Source organism: Patagioenas fasciata, chromosome 3, assembly GCF_037038585.1.
Source record: "Patagioenas fasciata isolate bPatFas1 chromosome 3, bPatFas1.hap1, whole genome shotgun sequence".
Taxonomy (NCBI): Eukaryota; Metazoa; Chordata; class Aves; order Columbiformes; family Columbidae; genus Patagioenas; species Patagioenas fasciata.
In genome coordinates this window covers 47,540,087-47,561,782 of record NC_092522.1, presented here as the reverse complement: position 1 = coordinate 47,561,782, position 21,696 = coordinate 47,540,087, and the positions used below count along the sequence as shown (strand labels likewise).

The following is a 21,696-nucleotide window of genomic DNA, read 5'->3' as shown; positions in this document are numbered from 1 at the left end:
TCACACAACATTCAAGGTTGTGAGAATATACCTTGTGTAGTGTCCAGCTCCAATCCTCCTGCATGTCACAGGTTTCTGGAGCCCTAACCATGCTGAGGGTCAGGCACTGTCTTAAAGGACAGGTGTTACAGCACCTCAGCTCCTTCTCATTTCTGTTAAGCATGTAAGAGTTTTCCAAGCTCTACAAACTTGGTCTGTACAATGCCCAAGCAGCTAGATAACATTTGAGAGGCTGGCAAAATGGAAATGCCTTGAGGATGGTTCATTTGTCATAGAGACCCGTGAGGATTCTTCCTTTTGTCAGATTTCTTTTCCAGAAACCTGATTTAAAAAGCTGTTTAAGAATATGCTTACATTGGAGGACATTCATAGCCTGGAGAAGCTGGCAGAGTTTTACATTATCATTAGGCACATGTTTCAGTCCCTAATAGGCAGGACCTTAGTCTGTGAGGGTCACTTTCTCACTCTGCAGGGTCTGCAAGGGCGCACAGCACTTTTGTAATACTTCATTTACTAATTTGCTGACTAGGTGGCAACAGCTAAAGCAGTTCATTGTGACAGCTAAATATGTTCATGTAGCGGGGCCCAGCTCTGAGCCTACCAGTGCTGTCTGCGGTGGCTGTACTCTGTTCCTGACAGCAGCGATGGAGAGGCAGCTCATCTCACCAGCTTCAGACACCTACACTAGAGACACCTACTTCTGAGCTTGTCGCCCCAGACTGTTTAGAGCTGGTGGAGAGAAACAGGCACTTGGAGAGGGTGATTAATCTGGCTTGTTTTAATCATCTACTTTAAGAGGAGATAAATCGTGCTATGGAAATGTCTTTTTTTTTCTGTCTACTAACTATGCAGAAAGTGTAAATTACTGTCTCAGATAGACAAGTCTGCACAGCAGATGTCTCAAACTGAGAAGATGAATACCACCCTTGGTTTTCACGTGTATCACATTTTTAACATGTACAGTGAGGTACAGTGTGGTCCTATGGTAAGCCTTTGACTGACTAACTGTGCACAAGAGTCTTAAGCCTTAAAGCATTTTCAAAATGGTGTGGACAGGCTATTTAAAGATATTATCTCTACTACGGTAGATTTTCCCTAACTCAATGCAAGCATCTGTTAGTCAGTAAGAAAGGGCATGTCATGTAAGACATCTCCCTCACATGGAATGTGTAGTACTTTCCAGTGCCTGTTTTTTTCCACAGCCTCAGCTGGGAGAAGTGGAGTGAGTAGCTCAGTTTTAGATGTCCCTACCACAGGTATCTGAAGCCAGCTGAGAGGGGTCTCACCCATAATGGAGGAAACAGAAGGACAGCTGTTTTCTGGGGCTGGGGATCCCTGTGGTTAATGGCATTGGCAGTAGCACTGGAGGTGATTTCCTTCTGTTGCTTTTGAATGCCATGGGAGAGAGGGTGGGATGGGAGGGAGGGAGGAGTGGTTCCAGTTGGGATTTATGAAACAGGAAAATGAATGAACAAAAAGGGAGAATGAACAGCCAAAATTAGTAAAAGCAAGAGAATTTTTCCTCTGTCTCAGCATCTTGGTTTGTTCTTCTGAGGGATACAGTAGCATACAGAGCAGTCTGCTGCAAGGAGCAACGGAAGAAACCCATTAAAAGTCTGGAGGAGATGTCCAGAAATAAAATTATTTAGTGTCGTGCCTCATTCATTCTGAAAAGCCATTTTGCCATCTTTAAATTAATGTACATTCCGTTGCCAGCTGGCCCTTGTGCAGAATTACAAAGAGAGAGAGGAGCTTCTCATCCATGTGTGGGTTTGATGTCACCCCATCTGTGCACCTGCAATTTAGGTGAGGAAAAATGTCCCCATGGGGACACACAGACTGAGCAGGGAAAGCTAAAGCTCTGGGTGGACGCCATTTCCGAAGACAATCTGTTTTTTGGAGGCAGATTACATCCCAGGTATCCTCCAGGACAGTGCTGCATCTACTGGAAAACTAGCCCTCCGGCAGCACAGAAAATCATGAGGGCACGATGCAGTTTCACTGATGGATAGTTGAAAGAAGTCTCAGCTTGCAGCTGCTGAGGTCAGTGATTTTTACTCCAAAATATGTGGTAAACACATCATGCCTGGGATAAGCTTTTACTCCATCCAGTATGTAAATGCATCCAAAGAATGAGCACCCATAGAAATGTAATCCTCAAGCTGCAAGATCACTTTAGAAGTGAGACATGCAGTATTGTCTTTTGCTGAAAGTGAACGTCTTTGTTGTTGTATTAACACAAAATTAAATGTACATGGACAAGTCATTTTACCTCTGGAGTACAGCAGACATCAGTAAAGTTGCCATGGAACTGAGTTAAAAAGCAGTGGTACTGTCCACATGAACTGCTAACTCATGCATGTGTGCACAGAGCAATGGGGAGCAGGGCAGGCAGATTCAGTATTTAGTGGGGAGAAGATCCTCATCAGTGTCTGTTGTGGGGTGTCCACCAAACATGGTTTTTTATGTTGAGTGTCTGGTGCATCAAATGGTATAGTTGTGATTTTCCCCCTTTTCAGTGATTGCCAAGACTACTGGGCCAGAAAGCCAGACATTATCTTGCTGTCGCAGTGATCAACTCTTATTTTAGAAAAAATAACACAGCTTCAGTGTTGCGATTCAGAGCACCTACTCATCTTGTGATATTGTATACCCTAGTGGCTTCAGGCATGTTGTCTACTGTGAAATATCTTCAGCAGAAGGGATTTAAATCCTGGTTTCCTGCTTTCTGAGGGAATAACTGCAGAAAAGATGGGGACAGCAGGTGCCCTGCTAGCTGTCTTCTAGGAGGAACATGATTGCCTACCTCTCCAAGCAGGTGCAGAGATGCAAACTGTGAGTGGAAGGAGGCGCTTCTCTGTGTTGACACAGTGTCACAGACACCGTCTAAGCTCTAACTTGACACCCTGGCTGCCTGGATTCACTTTTTCTGTGTCCAGCTCTGCCTGTGGTCCATGGGAAGGATGCTAGAGTTTGTTTGGATGTGTGAAGTAGAAAAGCTTGAGAGGAAAGGAAAAATTCAGTAATCGCTGCAGGGCTTGCATGGTGGCCAGCAAAGAGAGCCCTGGCAGCTGCCCATTACGTGGTGAAGTTAAAATAAATAAATGAACTGTTGTTTGGTAAACTGAACCCTGACTGCCCTGTACAGCAAGTGAGGCAAGAAGTATTAATTACAAACAATGTATTACAAAGAAAATGTATTTAAATTATTTTGAATGAATTAAGAGTTCACAGGCAACCTTTTCTCAATTCTAGCATCTTCTAACATTTAGCAGGTAGCTTGTAAGCTTTCCATTAGGTGTTTAATACAAAGTCAGGTTAACTTTGGGTAATTCATTGGCCTACTGGTGCATCTCCTGTTATGTGGGAAGCTGCCCACACAATCTTCTATGGAAAACTGGAAAAAGTGGAGAGATCAGCAACATCCCTATGTCTCTTAAATCTGCTCAAAAAGACTAGATGTTTATACCTTTGCTGCAGTACATTCCTTTCAGATTTCAAGGTATCAAACAGAGGCCACAGTTTTTCCCTTTACAAAGTACAGCTTTACTAGCCAAACTGATGGTACTCTTAGCTCAGATCATGCATTTATTGTATGTAAAGAAATAATTAAATAGTTCTCTCCATTGGAATAAACCTTTTCTTTAATAATGTATTAGCTCACATAAAACCAAATTTAGATTAATCTGAAATGAGAGGTTTTAAGAGATTTTCCATTCCAAATACTGATTCTTACCAGAATAAGGAAGGAATTTTTGTCTGCCTTGAACATATATAAATGTTCGGCAATAACAGAGTCTCTCATTGTCCTGACTGTGCTTATATTTCTCTTTTCACCTTTCAGTGCATGCAGTGACCTCTAGACACTTTTGAAGTGGTACGGTCCTGGCTTTCAACATGAATTACTATAATATCCTCCTTTAAGTGAATGAACCAACTAAACTGAAGTCAGGCTTTCAGAGTAATCACTGCTGAGTGTTGCATGTGAGTGACCGACAGATTTAGTGGATGTCGAATGGGATGAATTTAAGACAGGCAGGTGAAAGCCCTAAAGGCAATGGCCTGTTGCTGGGGTCTGCCAGCACATTTTGATCTCCGTAGGAACTGAACCACCTAACCTCCCTTTCCTCATTTGTTCATGAGCTGAATATGCTATCCGCTGATGGTGGTACCATAGCAGGGCTATAACAATTCATGTTTAAGAATGTAAGTAAAGAGACGAGGTATTTTAGGAAAGAAATTTCCTTTTCACTAAACCAAGTGCTCTAATCTGTGAAAGACACAGGTTTTTGGAAACAAAGGCCTGAAGGAGGTTTTGATGGCGGTCATGCAGCTGAGTTGAAACCAAACATACAGTGGATGCCATCCTTAAAAATTATCACCTGGTTTGTATAGTGTCTGTAACTGGGCTGATGGGCACTCTGGTGCATGGCTGAGGAGCTGCCTCTGCTTTGGGACCCTGGACGCTGGGGTCAGCATAAGGCACATGTGAAACTGAGCTTTCCAGCAGTATCCCAGGCTCAGTTATACTGGGCCCAAGTTTCAGTCCATGTGCTGTGTAACATTTGGTGCAGGACTTGAGCTAAAAAATGTTAGGGATGCCGAGTCTGAGATGCTCGTCAGGGCAGCCTGTGGGTTGGTCTGATTTTTGCCATCTGGTTCCAGCCTCAGGAGAGCTGTTTTGCTTGGGATCGCTAAAATACTTGGTGATCCTAATTCAGTATTAACCGTGCTACTAACATTGCAGTGATCGTGCTTAACTTCAAGATTAAATACATTGTCATCTCCCTCCTTTTAAGAAACACCATATTCTGTAAGCTGCTGAATTCCACATTTTCCTAGGCAATAACAATTCCAAGTGTTGTTGTAATCCCTTTTGCTGCTTTATTAAGCTCAATGGCATATTTTTCATTCATTTACATATCCCAACATCATCAGTTTAAGTGATGTGTTAAGCCTTTCTGTGTACATCAGAAAAACATGTAATTTTCATTTCCATTTTACCCAGTGGCTTCTAAATCTAGAAGTGATAATTATTATTTGCATTGTAATTCTGCCTTGGATGAACCAGAGGTTTTGCAATGATCTAAAAACAAAGGACATTTTGTGTCAAGATCTGATGTGGTTTTTTTTCCAGTAAAGCTCCATGTGACTTCAGAAGGGCCTAGAATTTGAAAACTGAAATGCAGCCTGGATTTCTTTAATGAGCCTGGTGTTTTCCTCTCCCCAGGGGATGAGCGCTCCCGGGAGTCTCCAGCCCCAGCCGAAGCACAGATGCAAGCCGGGGCAGAGGGCAGTGGAAGGGTGAACCGCTGCTGCTGGAAATGCTCCGTGACGCAACTCAAGAAGATTTTCTGGGGTGTGGCCGTGGTCCTGGGTGTCTGCTCCTCCTGGTCGGGCTCAACCCAGCTAGCAAAACTGACCTTTAAGAAATTCGATGCACCCTTCACTCTAACGTGGTTTGCAACAAACTGGAACTTTTTATTCTTTCCTTTGTATTATCTTGGACATGTTTTTAAGTCAACTGAAAAGCAGTCTCCAAAGCAAAGATACAGGTATGGGAGCTTTTGTTATATTTCTCCTGTGGCTCTTGCATGCTGCTCTATCTCTAGTGGTCATTTTATTCAGATGAGCCAGTTAAATCAAACTTGCGTTTGCTTTCCTCTTTAGGTTTGTTAAAGAATGTTCTGAATTCATTCTGTGTCCTGTGCTAGGTGGTATGTTATTACTCTTAATACAATATTACTCCAACAGTAAGAAATCCTGGATGGATGATGGCAGAGCGGTGGATGTGGTCTACCTTGACTTCAGTAAGGCCTTTGACACAGTCTCCCACAGCATCCTTACAGCTAAGTTGAGGAGGTGTGGTCTAGACAATAGAGTAGTGAGGTGGGTTGCAAACTGGCTTAAGGAGAGAAGCCAGAGAGTGGTGGTCAATGGTGCAGAGTCTAGTTGGAGGCCAGTATCTGGAGAGCAGCATAGCGGAAAGGGGCCTGGGGGTCCTGGTGGACAACAGGATGACCATGAGCCAGCACTGTGCCCTTGTGACCAGGAAGGCCAATGGCATCCTTGGGTGTATTACAAGGGGAGTGGTCAGTAGATCGAGAGAGGTCCTCCTTCCCCTCTACTCCGCCCTGGTGAGACCCCATCTGGAATATTGTGTCCAGTTCTGGGCCCCTCAGTTCAAGAAGGACAGGGAACTGCTGGAGAGGGTCCAGCGTAGGGCAACAAAGATTCATAAGGGAGTGGAGCATCTCCCTTATGAGGAAAGGCTGAGGGAGCTGGGTCTCTTTAGTTTGGAGAAGAGGAGACTGAGGGGTGACCTTATTAATGTTTATAAATATATAAAGGGTGAGTGCCATGAGGATGGAGCCAGGCGCTTCTCGGTGGCAAACAATGATAGGACAAGGGGTAATGGGTTCAAGCTGGAACACAAGAGGTTCCACTTAAATTTGAGAAAAAGCTTCTTCTCAGTGAGGGTGACAGAGCACTGGAACAGGCTGCCCAGGGAGGTTGTGGAGTCTCCTTCCCTGAAGACATTCAAAGCCCGCCTGAACGTGTTCCTGTGCGACCTCACCTAGGCGTTCCTGCTCCAACAGGGGGATTGGACTAGATGATCTTTTGAGGTCCTTTCCAATCCCAAACATACTGTCATACTGTCATTTCCAATACGTACAAGTCATGCAATGAAAGTTCACATTTTCTGCAATGGCTTCTCAAGGGTTTTCTGTTCAAATCTCTGTGAGCATAATTTTTTTTAATTAATACCTTCTTCCTCTACCCACAGCTGACTTTTATGGCAATCTCTGAGTAAGCTAAGTGAGCTTTTTTTTTTTTCCTCAAATTCAGGGCTAGTGCAGTGCCTTGAATAGCCCAGTAAAAAGTACTGCAGTATTTTCCTGGCATTTTGCCACTGACATCAAAGGCAGAGCTCTGATCCCAGTTAAACTCGAGCTGTTGTGTTTATTTCCGGGAGGAAGCACAGTCATAACCAAAGGCAGCACTTTGTCTTCAGCACACCTTGTCTTCACAGCAAGCCAAACCCGCAACGCCTGAAGCGCTCATGGAAAACCCTGAGTGCCCGAACTCCATGAGGGGCTGAGGATGCTCTGGCTGCTCGAAGGACTGCCCCTTGGTGAGCGCTCCTTCGGCTCATCTCATTTTGGCCTGAGAGATGTCTGGGACAGATGGGATGACTCAGCCATCAAGATGTCCCGTGTCAGAGAGCTTCCCCGATGCATGGAAGGATGTGAACGTTTTCCCCTTCTGTTACGCAGTGGGGCTCACAGCCTTTTAATGAAGTAGCTGAGAAAGTAAACAGTGAGAGGTACACATTTCTCAGCTCCCAGCTGTGCAGCAGCGAGGTGGAAACTCACTACAGGAAAAAAAATGTAAGAAACGGGTACTCAGGCAATGCTCTATCTCAGATGACTGGTCTTAAGATTATAAATGCTGAAATTGCGCTGCTTAGTCATCGTTACAGTTTCTTCGTCTTCTAAATCATTCGGGAGCTTCAGATAAAGGAATTTCACTGTTCACTGCAGGTCCTAAAGCAATAACCAGAACTTTTAAAGGCATTTTCGTGATATGCTGTATTTCCTGCACTCAGTCTTCAGTTTGTATTTGTTGTTTACTGCACAGCAAACATGATTGCTTCAGAGTTGAGAGCATGTAGGTTAGAGAAAGCACTGTTTTAGTCTAAAAACAATAACAAATAGTAGCCCAAAACAACTACATTTTCGTTTCTTTGGGTTTTAAGTATTTTTCTTTCCAGCTGCTCTCAGATAATGTTTTAAATACTGCTGAATTCTGGAGTAAGCAGCTGTGGTTTTTCAGATCCCTGGGGTTAAAACCAGAGCATTATACTCTGTTGCTGCAGTTAATTGATATGGTTAGTAGTTTTATGTCTTCCATTTAATTAAATGATGGCTAAGCTGAAGAGCAGGTGCAAACCCTGCAGCCTGTTTGGGATGCAGGGGGACATCATTATAAGTGAGCTTGCAACCCGCTTAGTAAAATACATACATTTGTGTGTCTGATCAGCAGGCTGAGCAGGGTTAATTTGCAGAGTTTTTTATTGGTGTCAGAGTAGACTTGGGCATTTGGATATATGGCTTTGGTTCCTAGCTTTGCTGAAGATTTGGTTTGTAGCTTTGAGCAAGTCACTACAGATTTCTGATTTCCTCGTACTCTCTGTTTGTTTGGATGAGACATTCTTTCAGAGGGAGGACTGTCCCTTGACATGCATTTATGTAGTGTCTACTTCAACATGTCCACTATCTACACTGAGACATTTCAGTGGTCCTGTACTAAGAATTACTGTAAAAAGAATTACTGTTCATCCACTTGCTCCATTATGGTTGAGATGTCACGTGCACTTGTATCTGAAAGCCCAAGCATTGATTTCATAGAATCATTTCAGTTGGAAGAGACCCTCAGGATCGAGTCCCAGCATCCCCTCTTAATTATTCTCCCTTTTTGCATATTTTATATATATATGTGTGTGTGTATATATATATAGAGAGAGAGATACAGAGACTTTGCAGCTCTATATGAGGCATTGCCATCTTCAGGAAAGCTGCACTCCAAGCACAGTTGGACATATAATGGAGGTATTGTGTGAGCTTTCGCATAGTTAAAATAAGACAATCCTGACCTGAGACTAACAAGCAACTTGCTTAATCACTTACTGCTTCTTTTCTCTGTCACCTTCATTTATACTTTATATAATATCTAAGCTCTCCAGCAGGAAATTGCAATGAGATAAATGAAAAGGTGATTGTGGGAAAATATAGAAATATGACATCTAAGTCACCTTAGCAGTGCAAGGGAACACATTAGTAAAGTAAGGGTTTCTCAGATCTTGCCTGCACAGGTTATAGAATCGTAGAACCATAGAATAGTTTGGGTTGGAAGGGACCTTCAAAGGCCACCTAGTCCAACCCCTCTGCAATGAGCAGGGACATCTTCAACCAGATCAGGTTGCTCAGAGCCCCATCCAGCCTGGTCTTGGATGTTTCCAGGGATGGGGCATCTACTACCTCCTCTGCTAAAATCCGCAGGCACCTAAATTTTGGCAGGAAAGCTCCCCAATTACACCTGCGCAGCTGCCTCCCCCTTGGCAGGGCTGGGCCTCTCTGCGGGGCCCGGGCATGCTTTGGGGTACCTCGCCACACAGCTGAAGAGCATGAACAGCAACCATTAGGGAAAAATATACCAAAGAGGGATCATAAAATACAGAAACAATGAATGGATACATAGTCCCTCCTATGCAGATTATATGGTTTATTATGGTTTTAAATTCCTATTGTATTGTACCAGTATGTATATATATTGTGCTGTAAATATATGAATTTGCATGTTTTGTAGTCTCACAGAAGAACATACCTGTTGTGGACGCAAACCCATTTAAAGCTGCACAGATTATTTTTTTTCACATTTTATAGCACATGTAATAAATTTGCCACCAAAATTTTATAGTAACACATTAAATTTAAAAGCAGGTGTATTTGATTTCTTTATAAGATTTAAAGTATTGGGCCATCATGTAAAGTATTAAGGATTTCTGATTGGCCCATGTTGCTTGGTAAGAAACTTCCTATTTAAGCTGAAGTAGAGTTATCAGTTGCGTGGAGAGAATCATTCTTCAAAGCAAACCAAAACTTGTGCGGTCACATCCAAACCGCTCTAGGCTCTCTGTGCAGCTCCCACAAATGCCAGAGTTGCGCCCATAGGAGAACTTGTCCCGCACTGGGTGCCGGGGGTGCCACCCACCCTTGGCACAGGACTGCGCGCGTGGGGAGCGGCGCTCAGAGCTCTGGCGAGCAGCTGAAGAGCACGCCGGGGTCAGCACCACTCCCTCGCTTCTTGTGCAACTACTCACTAGCTTAAAATAAAATTACAGTAACTAAATTATCATTCATTTCAACCACTGTCCAGTCCAGAAATAACACATGTAATGATTTATGTGCCTAATGGATCATTTAAGATTACTTCATTTTGGCTTCATACTTTTTGCTTCCAAGCTGCTTTATAAAATGACACATTTAATCTGATGAGCTACCTCCATCATACCTACATTATGAATTTATGAAGTAACTTAAATTAAAAGCACTAGAGCTTAAAGCTCCCTGGCTACATGGAAAATTAAATTAAAATCTCTGTAAGATATTGCTTAGCTTTCTGTATGTCTGGGCAGGACAAAACACACATTTTATAAAAATTCACTCTCTGCGTGCTGACTGGGGGAATAACGGAGGATTGTGTTCATATTTTAGCAGGAGAATACCTCAGAAATCTTGCTTGTTTGGATGGTATGGTCTTATCTAATGATTTTTTGAGAAGGAAAGGGCAGGGCTTTCCAGAATGGATGGTGTGATTATTTATTTATTTGTTTATCATTTAGATCTTGATTTTTATTTCATAAGGCATTAGGGCTAAAGAAAACATCAGAAGCTAAAACTAAATTTCTTCCATAACCTTGACTAGAGCTGATGTGTTGGGTGAATGGAAGAATCATTGCACATAACTACACTGATCTACAACCTCATTTATCATGTTTTAATATGTTCTTCTTCACTGAATCAGAGTTTTGTGTCTATACTAACCCCCAGATTACCTGCCACTAGTCTTTCAGATTTTGAATATTTTTCTTTGAAAAGAAAGAAAAAAGTTGTGGTTAACATCAAAGTATAGTTATATCTTTGAAACTGAGCCAAAATACTGAGGGCAGCAATGGTAGAGGACTACTCTAGTAGATGTCGCTTACTCTGGTTTACCAACATATTAATTTCACAAGAGTCACTTTGGCTTTATTTGCATGTGGGCTCAGTAAGAATCAAGACCTAGGTTTTCAGTGGCCGGAAACTGTCAGTGCCATAGCTTCACATGATGTCCCGGAGAACGTGGGCCGGTTTCTAAATGTGTTTCACATGTATTCCTGCTGGCATGGAGGAGACAATGCACTAGCCTGGCATCCCCAGTAATACCAGGAGTTGGGTCCATTAGTTTGATCCTGACTTATACCCAAGTGCAACTCCCTGCACAGTGGACATTGCCCTCCTCTTCTGCAGCAGGCAGAGAACCTGGACATGCAGTGCTGGTAACCATCACCTGGCCATGAGGAAACTCTAAGGGGAAAGAAGGTCGGAGCCTCATTTGGCATGACAGGATGCTTTTTTACTATTGATTTTCAGCATTTTGTATTCATGAGTCTCTCTTACCGAGCAGCATTAAAATGTTGCAGTGTGGTTGGCTTTTGGCATCCTACTGATAAATATTACTACTTTGGTGGGAGCTTCACCACCAGAGCAGACAGTATTAGCAGAGTCATAAATAAGCTACAAAGGCATCAAGACATGATGAATGCAAGTGTTATTAGCAAATGTCACCCAGTGAAGCATGTTTTCTTTCAAAAAACTTCAGTTTATAAACTCTATTTGCCTAATACAGTACATTAGCCTTAAAATAATACCTATTTACTTTGTGTTCCTCAAAATAAAATCACTTTACAGTTCAAGCTCCCATTGGCTTGTTGGGGAAAAAAAAAAAACACAACGACAACCAAAGAACAAAAAGAACCCTTGAAGTTAAAAGATATCGCATCTCATTCTTACCTGAGTTAGATACAAGCCAGGAGTGACTCCAAATTAAAACAGTTTGATCTCTACAGCAGTCTGTCAGGGCTTACCTTTGTGCTTGGTTTCGAAACAGTTAACTGAACAAAGATGTCGATATTGTGCAAGAGGTTTATCATAGTCGTGGTCATCCATATCTCTCCTGCAGATGTCTAAACTGTTGTTGATGGACCTTGTATCTTAGCTTCTCTGAGAAAATGGTCATGCTTCCTTCTTTAAGAAACCACTCCTTTCTAATTAAGCCTCACATTTTATAGTTGGAGATTGCGTTTGTATTTTAGACCAAGATGTTCTGAAAATAACTTAATATTCATCCCAGTGAAAAACTTTCCTTAATCCGAAGAGGATCACTTCTTTTGGGCTTTTTGACCTTTGTAGAATGCTAATACAGAATAAAAATTGGGTACTACCTGATCAGGAGAAACACATGTTCTTTAATCTTGAGCGTAGTTTACAAAATCGTTCCAGGGACAATTGAATTGAGTGGTGTCCTGTAATTTTGTCTTGTTGTTTCATTACTTTTGTCTTCTCTGCAGTGGCTTGAACAGACGCTCTAAAATAATTACATTATATGCCTCCTATGAGGTAGCAGTGCTTGAGGCAAGGACTAGAAAGAGAAGTAATTGTTCTTGTTACCTGCAGGCAGGGCATGTGCTATGAAACGATGTGTTTACGCAGTGGCTTTTGTGTGGAAAAAATGGCATGTGTTGCAGTGCTGAATGATCTCTGGTCAGTAGTTAAACTGCACTTCATTAACTGGCTCTTCCTCTGGTTAGTCGCTGCCAAACTTCCCTGCTGTTGGGGCTTTTTCCAGGGAACCTGAAGAGCAAATCCACCTATACTGATCCGACCCATGCTGATCCCTCTGCAGTGACTGAGGCTGTGGAACCACAGCAAGCCAGGATGAAGGGACCTCAGGAGTCACCTTCGCCCTTCCCTGCCTCCAGGCATGGCCTGTGTGCACAAACAGAAAAGTGACTGCATGTTATGGCTGGCAGAGGGAAAAAGGGACTCAGAAAAGTGTGTGTGATCATGTTTACTGTGTGGGGAAAGAAGCAGAAAGCTGAGGTGAGCATGGATATGCTGCTTTGCAGTCATTATAACATGAAAAAAGACCGAGTTCACAGCTGGTCCTTACGCAGGAAATGTTTTACCTCCGTCATCACATCAAGTATCTTCATACCCATTGCAAATCTCATTGAATGGGGACTATCCTAGACAGATTCTCCCATGTCATTTACAGCAGCAGCATAAACGACAACAAAAATCAGGAAGGAGTGGTAAGAAATTTTGCATTTTTTTTCAGCCCAGATCTGTGTCAATATATCTTGAAGGCAGCTACTTTTAAAGCTGCTTTAAAAAAGGAAAGTGCCTGTATGGTAGCAGACATCGTAGCTATAATTAACAGCTCTCAATAAAGACAGATGATATAGTGAGAAGTGTTGGTGGCTGGCAGTACTACAGAAGTGGAAAAAACCTTTTTGTCCAGCTGCCTAGTGGTTATGGACTGTGTCCATATTTCCTAGGATTGTTTGTGTTTGTATGAAAAGAAAGCCTCATATCAATGCACAAGCGCCTAGGTGAAGATCCTGTTCAGTCCAGGTCTGCAGGAGCTGGCCTCCCTCACTAATCCAAAATGAAGCAGACAAGCAAAATCTGGTTTTGTTACCTCATTCCCCTACTTTGGCTGGCAGTTAGCGGAGACTACTTACCTTAAGCCTGGCTGTGAAAAAAAACAACCCTCTGTTGGTCTGTTTGTCAGTCCTTGGGGTCAGGGATAAAACTCAGCCAGTTTAAAGGAAAGAGCCTCATTTACATTATTGCCTTTACTGTCATTGTCACAGCATTTGGTTTTCTTGTCCTCATCGAGCCTACACTAACCACGTCCACTGTGGCCACCTCATCTGTTCCCTGTTCCCCATATCTCCACCTGAGCACTTCCCCCCATGGAGCTGGTTTTGTTTGCTTGAGGTTTGTTAATTTATAAATTGCATTTGTTCTCTTTGGAGCTAGGGGATTGTGTACTTGTTTGCTGAAGCGGCTTATTTCAGAAGCATGTAGAGACTGCTGCATCGTTTCCTTCATACCTTTGAAAACCTTCCACTGCCTCAGTAAAATGTTCAGACTCCCACTGTTGTAATGGGCCTCTGGAAGCCTTATGGGAAGGATGGCATCCTCATCTCTTTCAGCAGATGCAAATGTTAAACCCCAGGGATCTCAAGTCATAAAGAATGTCCCTTTGGTGACAGAGTGGTATTAACCTTTGTGTAGGCCATTGCTAACACGGGGCAGCCATGAGTCGTATGATGCTACAGGAAGACTCTCTTCCTCTATGTCATCTTGTATTTGCCCTTGTGTTGCATCTAAAAAACGTTTTTCTTCACCAGAATACTGGGTTTTTTTAACTTCATTCTCTTCGCCGTATCTATTATAGAGGCCAGTCACACCAACTGAAAACTGTATCCTGCTTTTTCTGCACTAAACCTGCAGCTTTCTTCACTAGTCTGGCTTCTTATGCTTTCAGCTGGAGTTCATATAGATTTCCAAGTACAGAAAGATGATTTTTCAGCTATGAAAAGCTGTCCTATTAAATAGCACAACTAGAAAACAGCAAGAACTGCACCTCTGCTTTCAGTACTTCTTAATAGTACCTAGAATGAAAATGAAGCTACAGCTCTGTAATGCTGTCTGATATTTTCACCATCTAACAAATGGTGCTGTCATTATACCATCTCACCATGATATCGTGAACATGAGATCATAGAAACATGGAGTAATTCTGGCTGCTGGGGACCTGGGGAGGGATGTCTCTTGTCCAGCCTGCTCAGTGCAGAGCCACATCGTCTCTACTTTTTTGTTGTGAATTTTTAGTGATCTGCAGCCACTGAGTGAGACATAACTGTTATTATTTAAATGTATGTGTACTTTATTGCATCTTTTAATGTGCTGCCTCTAGATACCCCGAAATTACATGTACAAGAATATGCTGGCATGAATGGTACCCGTTCTGCTGCGGTTTGCCCCTTTTTGCCAGAGCCACCTCAAATATTTGTTTCCCTTGGGAAAGAACATGTTGATTCAAACCCTGAAGATTTGATTTACTTTTTATTAACTTTGAATTTTTTAATGGTGTTATCCCACTATAAAGTATTTCTGCTTAACTTATGTTTAATAATCAAACGAATTTTTGCATAGCATTTTCAGTATTTAATGAAGTTCTCTATATTAAATGTGATGGGTCCAGTCAGCACTTGACCCTAGCTGCCATAGCTCCACTGGGTCCCATGACAGCATGCTGACTTCTGTCAGAGAAGGGCCTGGCTCAGTGAATATTAAAATATCAAGTTAATAACTGCTTAGGTATGTTTTTTTTCTTTCAGAGGAAAACTCAGGCTTTGCTCAGGCTGAAATTCACTCTACTTCCCCACATTATTTTTTTAAAAGTGTCTTTTGATTCTGGAGAGTTGAAATAGGAAAACTTCATGTTAAAAAATAGTATCCAAGAAGAGGATACAGTGACATACAGCCAGATGATCAGCTGCCTTCCATTAACGTACCTTCAGACCTGCACTTGCTCATGAAATTTTTAGCAAATAAGGCCAGCCCTCTGAAAGTATTATACCATTTAAAAAAGGGCTCTATCGATTTAATTGATTTTTTCAAACAACTTAGACAGCTGTGCTCTCCTGTAGTTCCAGGTAATTCCTCTAACACCATTACTTTCTCCCTTTCCAAGTTCCACATGGCTTTTTTAGTAGAGCTTACTCTTCATCATGTAAGAGGGGTAACTGTAGGGGGATATGATAAAAGTCAGCTAAATCACGTATGGATCGGAGAAGGTGAGGAAAGAGCTGGGTGGCATCGAACAGAGTGAGATGTTTGAAACAAGAGAGGATCTTTCTTACAGTGTGCAGCTGAGCTATCAGTCTGAGGAACAAGAGAAGCCCGGAAGAATGGTTAGTGCCTGCTTGGGAATCAGAGATGGTGGGGCCTGTTGTTGGAGCAGATTGCGTGAGCTCTGCTGAAACATATCACTCACATGAATGGTATAGTCCTTTTAGCTCTTCTACGAGCTATGATAAATCAGTAAACCCTATATTATTTTAATGGACAACATGCTTAACATAGTATTGCTAATGTGTTTAGTCCTGTGGCTGGTGGCAGGTTCCTAACGTGCGGTGTTCCAGAGGTCAGCAGGCACAGAACCCTCCAAGTTACAGGGCTCCAGTCAAGGCACTCAGGAGCATCTAGGGAAGATTTAATCGTATAAGCAACAGCTATTTCATGTTTTAACAGACTTGTTTCTTAGCATGACTGAATGTACAAATAAAATTTGCCAAACTGCTAAAGATAGTTTCTTGGGATCTTTCCAAAAGTAAGCATCAAATTGGCTTAATTTTAGGTAAACTGGAATCAGAGTAAGGACATTCTGCTTGAAAATCTTACCAGTTATATCTGTAATTAATTGTGGACCTTACTTTTGGTTGGCAAGTTGCAAAATGTTGTCTGCTGCTTTATATTTCTTAAACTTTGTTTTGTTTTAAGGATTAAAAAAAAAAAAAAAAAAGAAAAAACAGCTGCCTTCCTGGATATGTTTGCTGCAAGAAGCCAGAGACAAGTAGTTTCGAGAAACTGGAGACAAGTGTGTTCCCTCCATAGCAATTGTGCTAAAAACAAACTGTTCTCTTTGTCACTGTGGCTTCAGACACTTTCCACTATTACACTGCTGCTGTCTGGAGTCTTGTTACCCAAAAAGCCTTTGTCTAGCACAGAACAGTAAATAACCATGGATTTTAGGCACACATCAATACATCTCATTAGGGAAATTTGAATGAGAGGTGACAAATGATGTCCTGGAATCAATCTAATGTCAGGATCAGAATGTGCAATGGCAAATCATCCTTCCTCAAGTAAGTCAGTTCCTGAAGGCTACGGATGGGTTTGCCTTCAGCGGGCGTTTGGCATTTGTGTGCCTTTGGGCCTGCAGCCCTGACCAGGCGGCTCCATCGCATGAACTATGCTGATGGCACCTACTACATGTTGTGAGCTGGCAGGAAAAAGATGCAGTAGTTCATTGGTTTTGTCATTCTGATTAATTCAGATGTTTTCAAAAGGAATGGCACTGCAGGCTTTGTACTACTGAAGGTGCATAGTAATTGCATCAAAATTGCCCATCTGCAGCTAAAGTGAGATAATTGCTTAGGCGTATTCGCAGAAGAGATTTTGAATAATAAATGTTTATAAAGCCCTTCTGTCATCATGTTATCCAGTCCTCACCACACAAGCCAAACTCCCAATTCATTTACACTCTTTTCAAACCAAAAATGTCTCATGTTGGTGCAACTCTAGGGTCAGTGAAGATGAGAATCTGGACTAGTGTAAGTCACCTGAACTTGACTCCCACGTCCCCAGCAACATTTATGAATCAGATGAAAGAGAGTAATCAGCTAACCCCACTGATTCTTTGCTGGTGTTATTTTCTGTATCTTTAATAATTAATTTAACTAAATTACTGGAGTTTAGGGGTAGCGGTACTGACTTTCAGTGATGCTGAATGGCTCTCCTTCCTGAGGGGCAGGGCTTGTCAAGGGGGCAGATCCACAAAAGGGCTGAGATACGTGGCCCGTCCTGCAAACGGGCATAAACATCTATGTGTGGTTTCCAGCCAATGCTTCCTCTCCTTGGATGCCTCTCTTCTCTCTCAGAGGTAAAGCCTGAGCAGATCCATCCTCACAGATATGCTGAGGATACTGCAGACCGGCAGCAGGAGGTGAGATGCAGTGTCGTCTTAAGTAGGTTTATCATGGCTGATCTAAACTGCTCCTCCAGATAAGCTCATTAGCACGGACTCAGCTTACCCAAGGCTTTGAACACAGTCCCTCCATGCTTGACAAAATGCAGACAGCTGAAAGACGTGTCCTGGATCAAGTGCATGCTCACCTGGTCAGTCCCTCCTCCACAGGGATGCAGTTTGTAACCTCCCATGTTCTGGTGCTCTTCCTTTTCCTAGCAACAAAGGATGCAAACAGCGCTAGCCAGACAATATTTGTTGATCCAATTTTGTTGTCTTATGCTTCTCCAAGAATGAATTAATTGATTTTTGCATTAACACTTGATATAAATCATGCTGGTGTCCCCATCATCCTAACTATGCCTGAGTGATTCCTAGTAGCTGTGTTAATAGTCTTCACATCTTGTGCCTCTCCCATGCTCTTGTGCAGCAACTAGTGCTGCTCATTCTAGTCCAACACTACTAAATGGACAAGCACAGATGATTTACAATGGGATGGAAGACATTTCCAGCTAGATAACAGGATCACCTGCTTTCTGGCACTGTGTGCCACTGGTCTTCATACATGAACAGAGGAGCTGCAGTTCCTGCTGTGGGATCCCTTCAAGCAAAAGAGCCGCCTGCCTCCTCCATGGTCAGCTCACCCTGCAGCTCTCTAGCTCATAAATCCTTCGTGCTGTGGTGAGATTTCAGCAGGCTGTACCTCTTGAGTAGCCCCAGCATGGGCATGGCAAAGCTGACTAGCTCTCCAGCACTGGGAGAGTAGCCAGCAACCCTAGGACATAACTAAGCCAGCATCTCCAGACACCCAGAACCCTGCGCACCTCAGAGGTGCTTTGCACACCTGTGTCGGTGAGGTTCTTCAAATCACTTTGCTGCATTAACAGTGCTCTGCGGGAGGAGCAGCACTCTCAGAAGAAAGTAGGGTAGCAGAACAGGCATCACCTTTGCCAGGTTTCTGAACAAATAGTTTCACCTCAGAGGTTGAAACCACATTGCTGCTCCTGTCACTCCTCAAGGGAAACAATCTGAACAGAAATTCAGATGTGGCACTAAAATTAGTAACAATGTGAACTACTGTTCGGTACATTTTTCTCTCTCTCAAAGACTTAAGCTTGTTGAGTAACATCTCTCTCTCAGTTTCAACACAGGGCATTAAGTTTTGAGAAAGGGCTGACCCCAACCATTGGAGCTCTTTATTGTAGTTGTGTATTGACAGAGCCAAATTTAACAGTTTACCCAGTGCACAGTTACAGTCAAACAAGCCAGATTTTGCATTGTGTACATTGCGGGGGCTTGGATAGGGATATCGCAGGGCACTGTGACTCTGAATGACTCTGTCACTGAGACTCAGTGATCAGTCAGGATACTTTGGGTTGCATTTTTGAGGTCCTGCTGCTGGATTCTCTACTCTTACTGAAGGCTGTGGTGAAACTGTAATGGCTGAGTTGGAAAGAATGGTGAACCGGTAAATAAAGCTATCAGAAATGTCTCCTTATGGCTGTGTACATTTGTGTGTATATATGTATGTATCTATACTTGTGTATATATGCACCATTTGAATACGTATGCTGAGCCTCTTTACCCTGCAAGAGCAGGGATATCCCAGAGGGATAACAGGCTGTTTTATTTTTGACAGTCTCCGTACAGTGTCCTGCAGACCAGGAACTCTCCTGTAAAATACAAACTGTTGAAAAAGGAAAATGAAGCCACAGATTTTGTGTTCTCTAGCTGTAGGGTAGATGTGAGGTTGTGCCTTGACCAGAGTGGAAAAACCCCCTTGCACAAGGTGTATCTTTCCCCGTGGGTCTGTGTGGGAAAGCCCAGTCTCCAGGACCAGGCCCCAGTTTGTTTGCTGAGGGAGTGAACACCTGCCTTCTCGCAGCAGGAAGGCTGCTTATTCTCAAGCATCTGTCTGCAAGTGCTGTCTGGTGCTGCTCCGAAATCCCTTTCCAGCCCCTGAAAAACAGAGCTGGAGCCCCAGGAGGGGGGACGAGGCCCCCCAAGCACTCGCCTGCAGCACGGGTTGCCCCAGTTGGCTGGTCATGGCCCTACCGCCACCCCAGGCTCTCGCCTCCATTGACACCGCTTTCCATCCCACTCATATTCGGCATAAAACAAACACCCTCAACAGCCCTCTTCATTCTCCATACACCTACAAATTAAAAAAAAAATTTAAAAAGTCCTTAGCTTTTGGTAAATACTCCTTCCTCCACAGCTGTGCACAGATACTGTCCTCACTTCCAAAATGCAACACTCCCTTTTCAGCTCTGCTGGGCTGGAATCTCACCATGGCTGATGCGCTGTGCCAAAGATGCTATGCTTAACTTTTCTATCTCTATTTTAAAATCCAAATTTTAAAACTCATATTTTAAATCCCATAATTCCTTTTGAAATCAGTAGGTGGTGACAGTCTTCAGCCCACTGGAAAAGTCAGTGTGTTAGGTACCTGAATATGAATTTATGTTTTTAATTTGGTATGATCCTCCTAGGATTTCACTGAGAAGGCGGAGAAATCCAGTAATTCCTTGCAGCTTGCTCATTTGTGCTGTCTACAGATAATTTGTCAAATTATATTATCTTCATGAGAAATTTAATGAATCTCATCAACACCAAATTATTTGTCTCTGTTGGTTTACTTTCTAGGATGATTTATGTGTACATTAAATGTGATTGTGAGCTGTTTCCTAACACATGTAAACCTCAATTTTCAAAGATCTCTGGGGATGCTTTAAGTTTTAATAACAGCCTCACATAAAACACAAGTACCCCATTCTGACAGCAAACATAAGTACACGTGGATATGGAGAGTTAGTAAAATAATAGTTTGTTATTCCACAAATTATACTTCATAATTAGGGAAAACTCTCTCTTAAGAATGCACTGACCATGTACACTGAACCTGGTCTACTCATCATAGTTGTTACATGTGCTATTGATCCTGAAGAAAGTTAAATATATTTTTATTGATCAAGCATAACAATAAAATAAAGTTCACATCAGAACCAAAGAGCAAGAATTATTAGGTAGATTTTTTTTCCACTATGTATCTTAAGGGTATTATTCCATGTTTTCTTGTTGGGCAGCTGACATTTTTTGCTCCCTTCTGCCATGTAATCTTGAAGCTGCTGCTCAGCCTCTCTCACACGCTTGGAATATTTTGGTTTATGGCTCAGCCCACCTATGAACTATTTCAGCTACTGAGATGCAGTAAGCTAATTAACGCGTCCATCATCTTACACATTCATCACATGCCATGAGCAATAAGGACACTTAGGATTAATCTTCTGCTTTGTCTCATTCTTTCTCCTGGGTTTAGCACTGGCTTAACTCAAGCTCATACGCATTTTCCTTGCTGAACTGTTCATTCATGTATTTTTGTTCTCTATTTATTGACTTCTAATTCCTTTCCTCTCCTAGTGTGCATGCTAGATTACATCTCCATTATCTAAGCCTGTGTCTCCCTTGCCTAGCTCACAGAGCCGTGTAAGTATCATTATTGCTTAATATTTGTATGAAATTAACATCCAGCAAATCCTGATCAGTGCCAGCAGCTCACACTAGATGCTTTTCCAACAGTGAAACAAATACAGCACTTGTGCCACAGAGCCTGCAGTCAAGGTTAATGCACATAACTGCAAAAATCTGCTATTTTTCATTTAACTGGTGATGAGTGCTGACTTCTGCAGCTGCTGTTCAGGGCCCTGTGGAGGAGGCCTCTGATCCCACTGTATCTGCTGAGGAAAAGTCAGGCAAAAGCATGAGAACATCAGGGGATCCTTTTCTCACCCCTTCATGGACCCCACCATGAACCTAAGAAACATAGTGTGTGATGCAGTAGCACAACCTGGCAGATGAACAAGAAAGGAAATATTCACAAATGTCCTTATAGATTAAGATAAACCCAGGATTTTCAAAAGGCCTGTTTCCTCTTCTGCCTGAGATCCGCTTTCTGACGTCATAATGCTGCAATCCCACCCTGTTCATGTCAGAATATAACATAAGATGTCCGGATCCTGTTAATGGCAGTGAAAGAGGGAGCCATATGTGAAAAGCAGGCAAATGACAAGTCTCACTCTGAAGCTCCCCCAGAAAGCTTGCAGCACTGAGCCCAGCCTGCTTGGGCTGGCCTAACCAGTAGACATCAGTGAAATCCAAGGTCAAAAAACCTGCTTTTCCAGATAACACCAACATGTTATCTGGTTAAATCAATCTATGTCTGAACATAAACTGAGATAGTTGCTTAAAGAATATGTAGGCTATGATACA

General features: G+C 42.6%; 1 protein-coding gene across 2 annotated transcripts in view; it reads left to right on the top strand.

Moving 5' to 3' along the window:
- SLC35F3 (solute carrier family 35 member F3) overlaps positions 1–21,696 on the top strand; it is a 182,226-nt gene that overhangs the window by 131,364 nt on the left and 29,166 nt on the right. For both annotated transcript variants that reach the window (XM_065835964.2, XM_065835966.2), the window contains one exon: positions 5,231–5,555. In XM_065835964.2, coding sequence (XP_065692036.2) covers positions 5,231–5,555 — 325 coding nt within the window. The remainder of the gene's footprint in view (positions 1–5,230; positions 5,556–21,696) is intronic.